Genomic DNA, 13691 nt, shown 5'->3' with positions numbered 1-13691 from the left:
TGCCTCTGAACGGCAGCAACTTCTTACCACGGTCGGCCGGCTCTCAGGGCGCTCCTGCGCCCCGGGGGTGTGCAGAGGCCTGGGGGGGCTTCTCAGGGCCGCAGAAGCAGCAGCCAAAGGGGCGATGCATCCCGGGCAGCGTGTTGTGGCTTAGCCAGCGGCTCCCGAATTTTTAGTTTGCTGTTAGCTGTCTTCCATGACTTCTAGCCCTCCACCTGCGTTAAGGGCTTCTAATTCCTGTTGCAAAAACAGCCTCAAAAATACGAATAGCTGAAATACGAGTCGGTGGTTTTTTGAGTCTGCAGGCAAACGTTGTAAGCCTTGCTTGTGCCCAACACGTTTATAACATCACAGTGAAGTGAAATAATCAAGGTATGGATGGATTTGACTGTTGCCTTTTGTAAATCACCAGTAATATATTAATTAAAAGAATCTCTTTGGTGGGTAGAAAGATCAAATATGGTAGAGGTACTAAAAAAACAACAGGGAGAGGATGACAGGTACTGAAGTTGAAGGCTTAGAAGAGCTGTGGTACCACAGATAATCCTTGCTGCATCCAGGCCCTAGGGGAGCAGGCTGTAGTCATCGCTTGTTGGCTGACAGCGTTAGATAAGGAATATACTTTTGATAGTGTACTTTCCCTTCCCTCCTCTACCTGTGTCAGAGTGCCATGTGGGCTTGTTATAGTTTCCTATACAACCATTTAACCCACACGATGTGGTTATACTGCACTGATAAGTTCTTGTTTTGTGTCCGATGACTGCTCTTCTCTTTTCATAACTGACAAGCTTGTCGTGTTTTCCAGTAACACAGCATATCTGTTCATCATCTTGGAGCTGTTTGCAGAAAAGCCTTTAAAAGGTGCTAGAAAATAGGCATGTCTGACCCACAGGGAGAAATTATGTGGGTCATCTTGCTGTCATGAGCACGCTCTTGAGTTGCAGGCTGGCGTGATGATTTCACAGCGATATTGAGAAACCTATGAATAGTAAGAAATTTCTTTCCTCCTGTATCTAACTGCACAGCTTTAGAAGGAAGATGTTATTTCTGCTTACTGGATGATGGGGAAATGGCACTGCTTGCCTCATGTCTGCCAGCAGCCGTAGACAAGCTACTGTCTGGAGAACAGGGCTAGAGAAAGCAATCCGAGCACCGCAGGAGGTGGCTGAGGGTGGGAAGAGGTTGAGATTTGTGTGATAGCAGTGAGTCACCCTGGGTCGGTTCGTATGCTCGCTGGGAAAGAGCTTATTGGCTGTATGATACAAGGCAAACATCTTCGGTCCTTGCAAGGAGCTAGTGATGCATTTCAGCCTGTCTGAAGCTGGGGGTCTGCTATATGTTTAATGCCACATCTGGATTATTTGAGCTTAAAAGGTGGTTTTCCTCCAGTGTCATCTGAGTGGTTTACCTCAGCTTAGTGTTTTGCTGGCTGACTCTCCAGTGCAATGTTTTTGTTTGCGTCACACCTGGAAGCAGAATAGCTTCATCAGCACAGAGTTGTGCTCAGGGTAATTAGCCTCACTTAGTTGACCCAAGCGCTTTTATTCCCAGCATTGCTACCTCTGCGCTGTGTTGTGCTGTGGTTCGTGGCTGGTGTCACTGGTGTCCTGTGTGAGGTCAGTGACACAACTTTACTGCTCAACAGGTTGCTGTGTCTCATTCAACTGGAAGCATGCAGCAGCCTAGGTGAGAGACGGTGAGATTTCCTCCTCCTCTTATACACAAAACTGGTGATGCGTGTTGAGAAGACCAGGGAATGAAGAAGCACCCAGCTCTATCTTTATGAGGGCAGTCGTGTGAAGCAGCTTATTCCTGGGCAGTATTAGAGATGAGCTATCAAAGAGTTTGCTGCTGCCAGAATTAGCAGGGATTGATGACAACATACAGCCAGTCGTGGTTTAATGGCGTCTTTGTGCTGGGTTGTGCATGACAGAGACAGAATCTGTGAATCCTGCTGTATTTCGTTGCCGACTGTGCTTGTACATGAAGGCTTAATACATGTTGGTTTGTTTTAGAATATAAATTGTAGAACAAATATCTAGAAGATGTTACGTTTGAGATGTGACAGTCAGCCGGCCAGAGTTCAGTTGTGCTTTACCTCAGTCTCTTTCTCCTCTTCTCTCCATCTAGTGTAGGCATGCTCAAAAGAGGGACCTTCTTAGCCTCTTATCAGGGTGGTGAGTGAGTCTACATTAAATTTTTCTGCCCTGTTCTGAACAGCAAGAGGGGAGGCTGCAATTGGTCTGGCAAGTTTGTTTGTTTGGTTTTTTCCCCTGTAATAAACCAGGATTCAACCACAAGGTACAGGAGCTTTCTGAAACCCCTCCAAAACTTCTGCTCACCCATAATGTGTACACACAGAGCGCTGCAGGGCTTTTGAGTTTGGGGGGTTTTGCAGCAGATTTTGTGTTTGGGCAACTTAAATGGTGGTTGTTGTCTATAGTCAAAACATGGTCTTATTCATCGTGACTGAGAGCGTTTCTTTTGAGACCAGTAAGAGTCTTAAGAATCTGTCTTGCTCTGCTGGGCTTGTGCACCAAAGAGCACTCTTTACAGTTCTGTTGTGAAGCTTGTTCAGGTAGATGAAGCTCTTTATTTGAATAAAAAAAAAAAATCACATAAAAATCAGGGTGATTTTCATACAGAACTATTCATACACCCAACTAGACTTCATGAATGGCCTGTCCGCTGGTGTGTACAGTGTGCAAGTGGATACATGAACTTAATACATAGGGGTTTTTTTTAGATATGGTGCAAAATCTGTGCTGCTAATAATAAAAGTAGCACCAGAGCTCCACAAGCATTTGGCACTCTATATGCTAGTAGTATCTGCCGATTCTCCATTCTGGTTCTACAGCCCTTCTCTGGGTCCTTGTTTACCACAAGTGCTTCCAGTTCTCAGCTGGATGTCTGGCAGCTGTCTGATGACGTTTTAGCTTGGAGAAGAGAAGGTGAAGGGGCAAGAGTCTAAAGCCTTTCCCTGCATCTAATGGGGTTGCAGTGAAGACTGGGCACACCTGAAAAGCACCTGGCTCTGTGACAGGAAGGAGGCTACAGCCACAGGTGGCCAGAGGAGAATTATGAATTGGTCATGGGGGAAGTTCCTCACTACAGGAGTGATTAAGTGTTGGAATAGATGGCCAGAGTGGCTGTGAAGTCTCTGCCCTCGGGCAGCATCAAAACTCAATGGACGAGGCCCTGAGCAACCTGTCTGAACTCTGAACCTGGTCCTGCTTTGAGTAGGAGGTTGGCTTGGAGACCTCCTGGGGTTCCTTCTGACTGAAACAGGTAGTAGCACTCTTGGTCCTGTTATCTTGTGCCAAAGTTTCCACCTTACGCTGAACTCCTCTGCAGCAAGTTCCCTCTGCACAGCGACGTGGGAAGTTAGCCAGGCGGTGACCGTCTGATTCACAAATTGCGTCCTCCTTAACTCCTTGTCTGAATGTTAAGAGGAGTGCAATAATTGGTGGTATCGCTGCAAAGCTTTTTTTTATTTGAATAAGGAAATATTTAAACATGAGTCAACTTAAAGTTGTGCATTTTGAAGTGCTTCTTTTGATATTGAATGGTTAAGTTACATGAAAGTATAAAAGCATAGTTTTCAAGTTGGAATTTCAAGTAACTCTCACTTTTTCTTTTTAAGGTCAATGAATGGTCCTTGAAGATAAGGAAAGAAATGAGAGTGATTGATAGACAGATCAGAGGTTTGTACTTATGTCTCATTTTTTTGTTTTTCCTTTCCCTGTCTGCCTTCAAGGTTTTTCTGCTTTAATTGGAGGAGGCTGTGAAATCTAATAACCTGGGGTACTCTATCGCATCTGCAATAAAGGAAGACAAACGTGATCCTGGGGCCAGACTTAGTCTGTGTCACAAAATGATGTCGCTGTGAAGTTCTCAGTGTAAAATTTTCAAAAGAACCTGAATATTGTATGCTTCCAGTAAGACATAATGCTCTTAAGTCCCATTTGATAAGATGAATTCCACTTGTTACCCAGTACTTCAGCCATATCGATTTAACAAACAGTATCAGAGTGGTATGTAATTCCCTGTGTAGAAAGTTCCGTGGGTATGTACTGGCGTGAAGTGCACATGCTAAACAAAAGTAGCTTGCTGTCAGCTTGGGAAAATTGCAAACAGGAGAGAAGAAAAAAAAAAAATATTTCTCAGTGGCAGTTTTGCTATTTGCTATTAAATTATGAGCATTACACTTCTGAAGAGGTCTTGAAGAGCAGAAGAGTTGCTTATCATTACACTGCCGCTAGGTCAGTCTCTTGTTCTCTCTTCTGCCTGCCTTCCTAGAATCTGAAAATAGGTTTGGGGCAGACTCGATTTTCCCCTTTTTGTCTTCTACCCTGGCCTCAGGATTGGTCCATGGGATGTGCAGGGATATTTTGTGTCAGCATCTGTTTGTTAGGCACATGCCTGTTTTGAGTGACTCCGCAAGGAGTACGTTCTCCTTTCCTCCCAGCCCCGTGCTTCTGGACCAAGCTGGCAGGGTTCATGTGTTCTCCCACTTGTAGTTTTGTACGAGTTGGTTGGAGAGATGCTTGTGCAGTACAAAGTCTGTTTTTGTCCTGATCTGCAAAATCAGGACAGGGTTTATGCCTCTTCCAGGAAAACCCATGCACAGTGATGTTCATTATGCTTGTGATTTGTTTTTTGTTCTCCAAGGCCCTTCGTGTGGCTGTATCAGGCTCAGAGCAACTGAACCGTGACTGATCTCATTAGCAGAGTATGTTTCAGAGGTCGCGTCTTCCATGGGAGAAAACTACCCGTGTGTTTACTATTGATGGTCTCTTGAAATTTTGGTTTTCTCTCAGCTTTAGCATGCTATAGTACTTCTAATGGCCTATATAGATATCGGGTTATGTGGTAGTCTGATATTTTGAGGTGGATGTACATCTAATTACTGTAACAGCTCTAAACTTCTCTTTATATGTATTTCAGTGTGTTACATCCAAAGAAATACAGTTTGGCACATAAGAGCTTAGACTAACCACCAACCATCTGCTATTCTGATAATTCCCGTTAAAATAAAGTACATAATATCTTTGGTAGACCCATATTGTGCTTGAATTTCACATCTTGCCAAGTGTCCGCTGTGGAAGTATGTGGTTCTGCTGGACGCTTGTCAGGCTAGCAGGCTGCTGCTGAAAGATGACAGCCGTGGGCCACTAAAAGTTTTTTTTAAAAAATTACCCACTGTGGTTGGATTCAGCCATGTTTTATCCTTTCAGTTGAGATTTCCACAGGAAATCACTGTAACCTTTGAGTGTGGGTGCTGAGCTGGAACCTGTCTTAGTCTCCCTGGGGAAGGCCGTGCTGGGTGTGTTCTGATACAGCAACGCTCGGATCCACCTGGGATGAACTGAGTGGGCTTGGATCACTTGAGAGCTTGGCTCGCCCAGTCAGCGCAGTTCCTGATACAGCAACACGCTGTTTCAAACCATCTGTTGTTGGACTCTTGCTGTTGTCGTGATTTCTGTTAGGTGTAGCTTGCTTTTGAGGGCTTGGAAGGTTCGAAGAAATGAAAGGAATCCTTGTGACGTCTGAACTGAGCCTTTCGAGTTAGTATAACTGGAGTAATGCAGTAACTTTGCATTTTACTGAGCTTGCAGGTGCTTTGGACTACTTTGTGCCTCTGTTGTGCTTGGTAGCGCCACAGAGGGGACCGGTGTAGTGACTTTGGTTCGCTAGAGGTGCGTAGCTGGCACTGACCTTCAAAGGTGGAGTTGACCATTCTTGCATATTTTATGCCGCTAATCTGACATTCAGCAGTTCGTCATGCAAGTGAAAGCATTCACTGGAGTACAGGGCCCCGCTGCTCTAGGCTGGATGTAGTAACACAATACTTGAGCTTGGTTTTAGCCTGACAAAGTGAAGGTCGTAATTCCTTGGCGCTGCTGGAGCACTCCTGGTGCTTTCTGGTTTTTGCTGTAGCACTTGAGCTGTTTCTTACTTGTTCTGCTATGCTGGGACCTGGCTCACTCCCACGTCTGACATACAGATGTCTTCAAGTTTGTGACATTTCTGCAGACAATAGTGGGGAAGCAGCAAGTAGTATGTTTTCCTGATTACTACCCTACAGATTTCTGCCAGTCCTTTACGATAAAGATGCCATTGAATGCTGTTGAGAGAATGACTCATCTTGAGTGCAGGGTTCATTATTTCCCACGTGAGAAACTGCGTCAAAGTCTCCGAGTTGGCCTGTGCCAAAAAGTGTGTTTAGATGTCTTTGTTATTATTAAAAGGGCAACTTCTGATTCTTGCCCACATGTAACTTCTGTCTGCTATAAATCAAGAAGACTCAAACAAAAACAAATTTGAAGAAAGCCTTTGCTAGAAATCATTGTTCTTGTGGTCATTTCCTTCAGCTCTTTGCAGGAAGGTGAACCTAACCCTTACTTTCTGAACTCTTTATTTACTTTAGGATAATTGTTTTGCGGACTCTTAGATCCCCATTTCATCAGTGGCTAATTTATTGGTGAGTCTGGAAAAGAAAGGGAGTTGATACAGCCCCTGCTTGTTCCTGCATTTCTTACTCTGAGCTTTTTGAGGTACCTGGCTTCTGCTGTACGCAGCCAGCGTTATCTGACAAGGCAGATGTATGAGCAGTCACCCCAGGTTTGCTAGAGAAACTGATGTTATTTAAGGAAGCCTATTTTGTGTATAAGATTTCAAATCAACTATTTGTTGCTAGTTTTGTACAGGCTTAGTTCAGTACTCCTGCTCCAGCATGCTCTTACAAAAAGCTGTTGAATCAAGCTGGACACCAGGATAGTTTGAACAGGCTCCTTTGAGTTACATCTCACAATTTACCAGCATGCTAGTTTTCACTGATAAATTATCCATAGCTTTGGTGCCAGCCAGCCAGCTAGCTTGTAATTTGAACGTGCCAGTTCATACAAACACCTGATGCACGTGTCTTAAAGTATGAGCAGTGTAAACTCAAGACATTAACTCCTTAAGTGCACGCATAGTCTTCGCTGGGTGTTCAGTTGAGGCACAACGAGTTGTGCCTGATGGGGGAAATAACTAAGTCGATCTGCAAGGATGAAGGCTTTTTTTAGCAATAATTAACAAATCTGTGGTTCCAAGTAACTCTTAAAGTTGTGGACACCCCTTACAAATTCATTATGTAAATGATTATGCTTTTTTTTTTTTTTTTTTAAGGCAGTGTATATCTAAAACTTTCTAGCCTCTGTGAGATCAGCCTTCTACAATCTTTCTGAATGTGGGGTTTTGTTTTCAGAAAAGCGCATTTTGGGGATTTAGAAACAGTGAGGACAATTTTGCCTACAACAGCCCTCACATTCTGTGGGGTGGTGGGTATATAAGGGTTAAGCTTTGAGTGTAGTCTGACAGGGCAGTATTTTTCCTAGTAAAATGCCTGTCTACTGGCCTTGCATTCAGTCTGCTTCTGAGACTGCTGGTTTTAAACTCCTTGTGACAGTTTTGTTCCTTCCTGGTGGAATGGGGCTGTCTGGTGGTGAACACAGGAGAAGTAATTCTGTAAGCAACAAATCAGTACAGCAGGCTTAAACTGTGTGTATGTATTATATGTGTATATGTATTTATATATATATATATGTATGTATTTCTGTCAGGCCAATTTAATAGTCAGGAAGTTATTCTGGAGTTGTAAGTCAAGTAGTCAGCTTGGAGTGCTTTGTTCTCGCTGGACTTTTTTTGCTTCTTGAGAATTCATCTTAGCTCAGCTTCATGCAGTGGTCTTCCTGGACAGTCCTTTACATTACTCTTAACTGCAAAGGAAATTACAGAGCTGGATGTTTAGTGACAAGAATTTTCCTATTAATACTTAGTTGAATTAATTGGCTAACATGTGAGTCAGCCTAGAACAAGGTCTTTAAGTAACAGAGGGGATCTGAAATCAAGCAGGAACAATTCTTTGCATTGAAAATATACCCCAACAAATGACTGGTTTCTCTTCCAAATCCTTAGCAGTTTGTTGCCATTTGCTGTGTTTTCCTGTGCTCCAGATATCCAGAGAGAAGAGGAGAAGGTGAAGCGGTCGATAAAGGATGCTGCCAAAAAGGGTCAGAAAGATGTGTGTGTGATCTTGGCGAAGGAACTGATCCGCTCTCGAAAGGCCGTAAGCAAACTCTATGCATCCAAAGCTCACATGAACTCTGTCCTCATGGGGATGAAGAACCAGCTCGGTAAGAACAGCTTCTGAGTGCTCCTGGCTTTAGAGGCGAGCTCTGGGTTTCCATTTTCAGAACCAAGGGCAAACACAGGCAGAGCTTGAATTTGGAAGCAGCCCCACTCTTGGGAAAGGCAGCTGATTCCAGTGGGCTTCAGGACCCAGGGAAATTCCTCCCGTCGCAGGCACAGAGGTGTGAGGCTGCTGCAGTCCCGCGTCCCCATGCCCAGCCAGCCTGATCCCCAGTGGGCCCGCGTACCCGCACATGCTCGCAGCAGTGCCTTTACCAGCCCAGCGTAAGCACACGCAGCTTTCACACAAACGTGAACAGCACTGACAGCTCAGTCCCGGTCTCCCTCTTCAGCTGATTAGGACTGAGGTCTGCAAGTAGAATACAAGTATATAGGCACAGGCACGACATGTGGGCTGTTTCAGTAGCTGCTCTCAGACTGAGCTGGCCGGCTGTCCCATAACTGGCTCCACATCTTCTTTGCCTGAGCTGCTGGTACTTGGGCCTGTAGGACCCCGAGGTTTGCGATCTTCCCTGGTCCACCTTGGTCCCTCCCTTTCTCCACCTTCAGTCCTTCCTTCAGGCGTCCAATAAAAAGTTCCTCATTCATGTTCAATCACGGTCCGGCAATCCCCTTAGAAGATTCCATAATAAGTTTTTCTCAGTTCAAAAAATGCTCTTTTCCCCTGCATGCCATACTGAGTCCTGTATCCCTGTAGGCAATAACCCCCTTCATTCTGCAGGATGTTCTGGAGAGAGTTTATCACTGCCCTGTCTGGATGTTTCCCACCCTGGGCTCTGGAGTAGCTGGGGAGCTCCCACTTGGCTTCCTGGGGTTCCTACCCCTCGTTGTTCCCTAGATCCTCGCTGGCTCTCCGTGTTTCCTCTGGTTAGCTGCTCAACAGCTCATCTAACACCTCTCCTCAGAGCCTGAGGGTTGCAGTGACGCAAGAATCACATGCGTTGAAACATAACTCTCTTCCAGTAACGTGGGGCATGTTTATAGTGTCTGGTCCTAAACGGTTTAAACTCCTGCCTAACATCCCTGTATCCTTGTGGAGCCTGGTGGCGTTACTGATTTTCACAGGATCTATAATGTGAGGTTTATTTCCTTCAGTAGAATTCCCTTCATCTTGTAAATTATTGTTTCTCTAGCAAGAGTCTTTGGACACTTACTGAGTCCTGAATGGAGATGGGGGAGCAGTGTTTGATTTCCTCGGCGTGGATGAAGCAATTTGCCCTGTGGCTTAATACCTAGCTCTCTGCAAACCCTGCCTGGTCCTTTGTGCTCCCCCAGTACCATCGTATTTCCCTCATTCCTCATCCACGTCAGAAATCTGTTGTGATAGGCTTCCTGAGGCATTTTCCATACCTCAGAGCATTCCAGTCTGCAACAAGAGCAGAGCAGGAAGCATTGAAGACAGAGGACAACTTGGTGGAGGCTGGTGTGCGCTGAAATGGCAGAGTGTTTCCCCCCACCCCAGCATTACCCCAGCTCGTTGCTAGTAGATTTTTATCACTCGATGAGTGATGAATTGGGAGTCGCAATGTGAACCTTCAGCGTAATCTTATGATAGACCAAATGTGGGAAGCAGAGGCCATCCTTGCAGCTTGAGGTGTCCCTTAAAAGGAAAAACTCCTCGTTACTGCTACCAGCATCTTCCTCTTACTGGGAATGCTCTGATGCCCTTACCCAAGCAATAGGAAGGAACTGAGAATTCGGGCTGGGGTTTGTTTGATCTAGTTAGCAGTGTCCCTACTCCTGCAGGGGGGTTGGACCTCTAGGGGTCCCTTTCAACCCAAAACATTCTATGATTCACTTGCATCGTCTTGGGGAAATGACCTCTAAAGGCAAGATTCCTGTTAGTTTGTTAACATTACAAGCGTAACATTCTTAAAGAAATTAAGTATTAAAATGAAAAGTAATACATGCTGTACCTTCATTTTGCTTCATTAAGGAGTGACTGTTTTATATACAAACAGGTAAGTTCTCCAGCTAGGAAGCTGTGAAGTTAGAGGGCACAATTCTTGAACATCCAAGTACCCTTGATTATTGCATTTTGATCTTGGTGTATCCACTTACACGAGAAGAGCTTTTAAGAACAGCCTCTGGAAAGAGTATTGTTACAGTCAGTTTAAGCTACACTGATTTCCAGCTAATCTGCTTCAGTGTTAATTTTCTAGCTTAGGTTTTCTGTGAAACTATTGCAGTAGAACTTCTGCCGGAGTTAGTTTCCAGTGCTTGGCGGTGTCAGGCAGAAGGTCACTGGTTTGGTCAGCAGTCAGGCGTGGAGCTGGACTGTAGCTCCGCTGGTGGAGCCCTCAGCAAGACCTCTGGCTGCGGAGGGGCACAGGCGGGCGTTCCTCGGGGATCTCTCTTTAGGCACTGGAGTGGAAGTGGGTTGAAATCTCTCTACAGGCAACCGGGATTGCTCCAGGTAATCCCTACAGGACCAGCAGCTTTGCTAGAAACTTATTTTTCCTGGATGTGGGTAGGAGTTGGGCTTTTCCAGGAAAACTAGACAACAGTGAAGAAGCAGGATCCTCATTTCTTTTTAATTAACTTGCCTAAATGCAAACAAATTTCTGTCTGCGTAGGGAGGATGGAATTTCTCTGCTTTCGGTGGTGCATGGATCGTTCAAGCTTTTCTACGCTTCTCGTTCACAGCTGTCCTGAGAGTAGCAGGTTCATTGCAGAAGAGCACAGAAGTCATGAAGGCTATGCAAAATCTAGTAAAAATCCCTGAAATCCAAGCAACGATGAGGGAGTTGTCTAAAGAGATGATGAAGGTAAGATCTACAACATAAATAAGACTTGTGTGAACAGGAGGTGGTCGTTGGCGTGCTGTGCAAGTGCTTAGGTGGCCCCTTTGTCAGAGGACTTGCCTGAGCTCTGACAAACAGAAATTAAAAGAATTAGCACGTTAATAGCTGGGGATTTTCTAGTGAGTTACTTGAGGGGGAGAAATGTATGTGGGGAAATCCCTGACTTGGTGATACCTGCAACACATTTGGTGTAAAGTTTGAAGCTGAAAAAAAGCTGCTCTAGGTTGAGGATGGAAGGAGGAACTGTACAGAGCAGTTGCGGTTTGGTCATCCTAGTCCCACGGGCGGGGGCAGACTGAGGCTTACAGCGGGGTTCACGCCCGTGCCCAGTGGCTGGCTGTGTCCCCCAGCCTCTGTCTGCTCTGGAGAGACTGAATTTCCTGCTTTCAGGGTTAAAAATGTTCATTAGGAAGGACCCACCCCAGCCTGTTGCGGAGTGGGAAGCTGCAAGTCCCCTCTTAGGCAAGGCAGGACTTAGGTAAGATAGGACTTAGGTAAGATGACTGTTTTGGTACTGGGTTTAAAAAATCCAGCTTGTGTCTCCACCTGACAAAAGTGCTCTGATTTTAAAGTACACTCATTCTCTATCGTGGCTATTTTCTTTTCAACTATCAAAGTTGGTTTGCTCCCCACCCCACCCCACCCCCCTTACCACGCTGTTTAGGTCAAATCTGCTTATTTCCTAATAACTTTACCATTATGTACCAGAACCATTTGGCCATATCTAGGTTGCAGGCCCCGCAGAGGAACGTTTTCAAACACAGGTAGAAAAAAGGCAACCCCTGTCAAACACTGATTTTACAGCACATTACACACCATTTATGCTTCAGGACAGAAGTTTGCAGCTGTATTGCACGTGCTCGGAGCAAGCTGGGTCGTCGGCATTTAGACAAGCCAACAACAAGGAGTCCTGTATCCTTGAGGGTTTCAAAGCGAGAATGCGTGTATTTAAGCCTCAATTCTCTTACTACTTTTCCTGTGAGCCGGCTGTACGGGTACAGGCTTAAACCGTAGGCGGGCGCGTTGGCCAACCCTCGTGCAACAGGGTAGCCTTGGTGGGGAAAGCTCGAGCCACGAGCAAGCAGCTGTTAACCCGATCTCGGAAGGAGGACGCGTGTCCTCTTACGCCGCCGTTTCCAAGGGCATCACGCGCTGCCTTCCTGTTTTCTCCTAGGCTGGTATTATAGAGGAGATGCTGGAGGACACCTTTGAGAGCATGGAGGATCAGGAGGAAATGGAAGAGGAAGCCGAGATGGAAATTGATAAAATCCTTTTCGAAATTACAGCTGGTGAGTTTGTGTGCCTCTTGTCGAGAGCGGAGCCTTGCCCCCGCTCTGCTCAGTAGGACGCAGCAATTCAAATCTTCGTCTGTTCTGACTGAGCTGCGCTCTCCCGGTGGCGTCCGTGCCTCTGCTAAGGGGCGGAGTGCTCTGACAAACTGGTTCCTCAGGGAATACTGGCCGAGAAGGCCGGTGCGGTTCAGTACAGCGTAAGTCCTGGGCATCAGCTGCTCTCTGCAGTTCGGTAACCGAGGCTCTGACAGGTCGGTGTTTGGCTGTACAGCGGATCCTCTTAACGAGGTGAAATGTCTGCTATGGACTAGGCACGCTGTCCTGAGTGAGCCAGGAGATAAACTCAGTCTGCATCGCCTCGAGCCTTAGGCTATGCCGTGATTCCTGGCTGTGAAATGCTGTTGGTGCCTTGAGTTGTTGGGGGGGAAAACCCACAAAACAAAAGAACCACACCCTAAAACCAAAACCCAGCCCACAACCCCCAGCTTCAGCCTTATGGTGCCTGAAGTAATGATCAGCCATTTTGGTTAATTGACTTAGGTAATGCTTAGCAGGCTCCTTACCTGTGTTTCTCACGTTGGGGTGTGACAGACGCAAGTACCGGAGCTGCGTTCGGCTGTGGCACTGAAGGCACAGTTGCCCACAGTTCCCCAGCCTGGCCTGCTGTTACCTTGGGCCCAGCCCCTGGCTTGTTGCCCTCTCTTGTTTCTCCCGTCCTGCTTTGCTTTTTTCCATCCCTGGCTTGGAGCAGCTCCTTTCCTGCGGGCGGGCGGTGGGAGCTGCTGTGTCAGCCACCAGCCCGGGCTGCCTGAGGCGTGACCTCTGCCAGAAGGTTGAATTATTGGAAACAGCCGTACCCGAGAGCTGCTCGTTACTGCATGAAGACCTAACACGCACTAACGAAGGGCCCTGTTTGTTGTTTGCAGGGGCCTTGGGTAAAGCACCCAGTAAAGTCACAGATGCTCTCCCAGAGCCGGAGCCCATGGGAGCGGCCGCTGCGGTCGACGAGGAGGAGGACATCGAAGCGATGCAGTCGCGATTAGCTACCCTCCGTAGCTAAGGGGAAGCCAGTCTGTACAGTTTGCCTTGGTTGGTTTTGGTTTGGGTTTTTCTTTTTTTTTTTTTTTTTCTATGGGATATTCTGTCCTATGTTCAAAATGCAAAACTTAATATGTGAGAATACTTTATGTAATATATATATTATTTTTTTTCCTTCCTGGGGAGTGTATTCTCCAAGAAACTACTGTAATATACTTCTTGGGGAGCGCAGGCTGCAGGGATTATTTTACCCCTTTCTGTTCAGCCCCTCTCCCCTGCGAGAGGCCGTGGTGAAATGGCAGTGGTGGTGTAACGTTACGTATTTTTAGGTGTAAAGTCCTGAAATACATTCTTATCTTCG

At 46.1% G+C, this 13691-nt stretch overlaps 1 protein-coding gene across 4 annotated transcripts in view; it reads left to right on the top strand.

Moving 5' to 3' along the window:
* LOC104135250 (charged multivesicular body protein 3) overlaps positions 1 to 13691 on the top strand; it is a 50365-nt gene that overhangs the window by 35136 nt on the left and 1538 nt on the right. Inside the window, exons 1-6 of one of the 4 annotated variants that reach the window (XM_035888630.1) lie at positions 1004 to 3288; positions 3644 to 3704; positions 8001 to 8180; positions 10843 to 10964; positions 12175 to 12289; positions 13219 to 13381. In XM_035888630.1, the coding sequence (XP_035744523.1) occupies positions 3677 to 3704; positions 8001 to 8180; positions 10843 to 10964; positions 12175 to 12289; positions 13219 to 13352 (579 nt within the window). In that variant the 5' untranslated portion in view covers positions 1004 to 3288; positions 3644 to 3676 and the 3' untranslated portion in view covers positions 13353 to 13381. The other 3 variants (XM_035888629.1, XM_009648875.2, XM_035888628.1) reach the window with 3 other exon arrangements.

The sequence above is a fragment of the Egretta garzetta genome, unplaced genomic scaffold, assembly GCF_000687185.1.
Source record: "Egretta garzetta isolate BGI_Z169 unplaced genomic scaffold, ASM68718v1 scaffold241, whole genome shotgun sequence".
Taxonomy (NCBI): Eukaryota; Metazoa; Chordata; class Aves; order Pelecaniformes; family Ardeidae; genus Egretta; species Egretta garzetta.
Note: the sequence above shows the minus strand (reverse complement) of the source record. Positions and strands in the feature narration are given on the sequence as shown.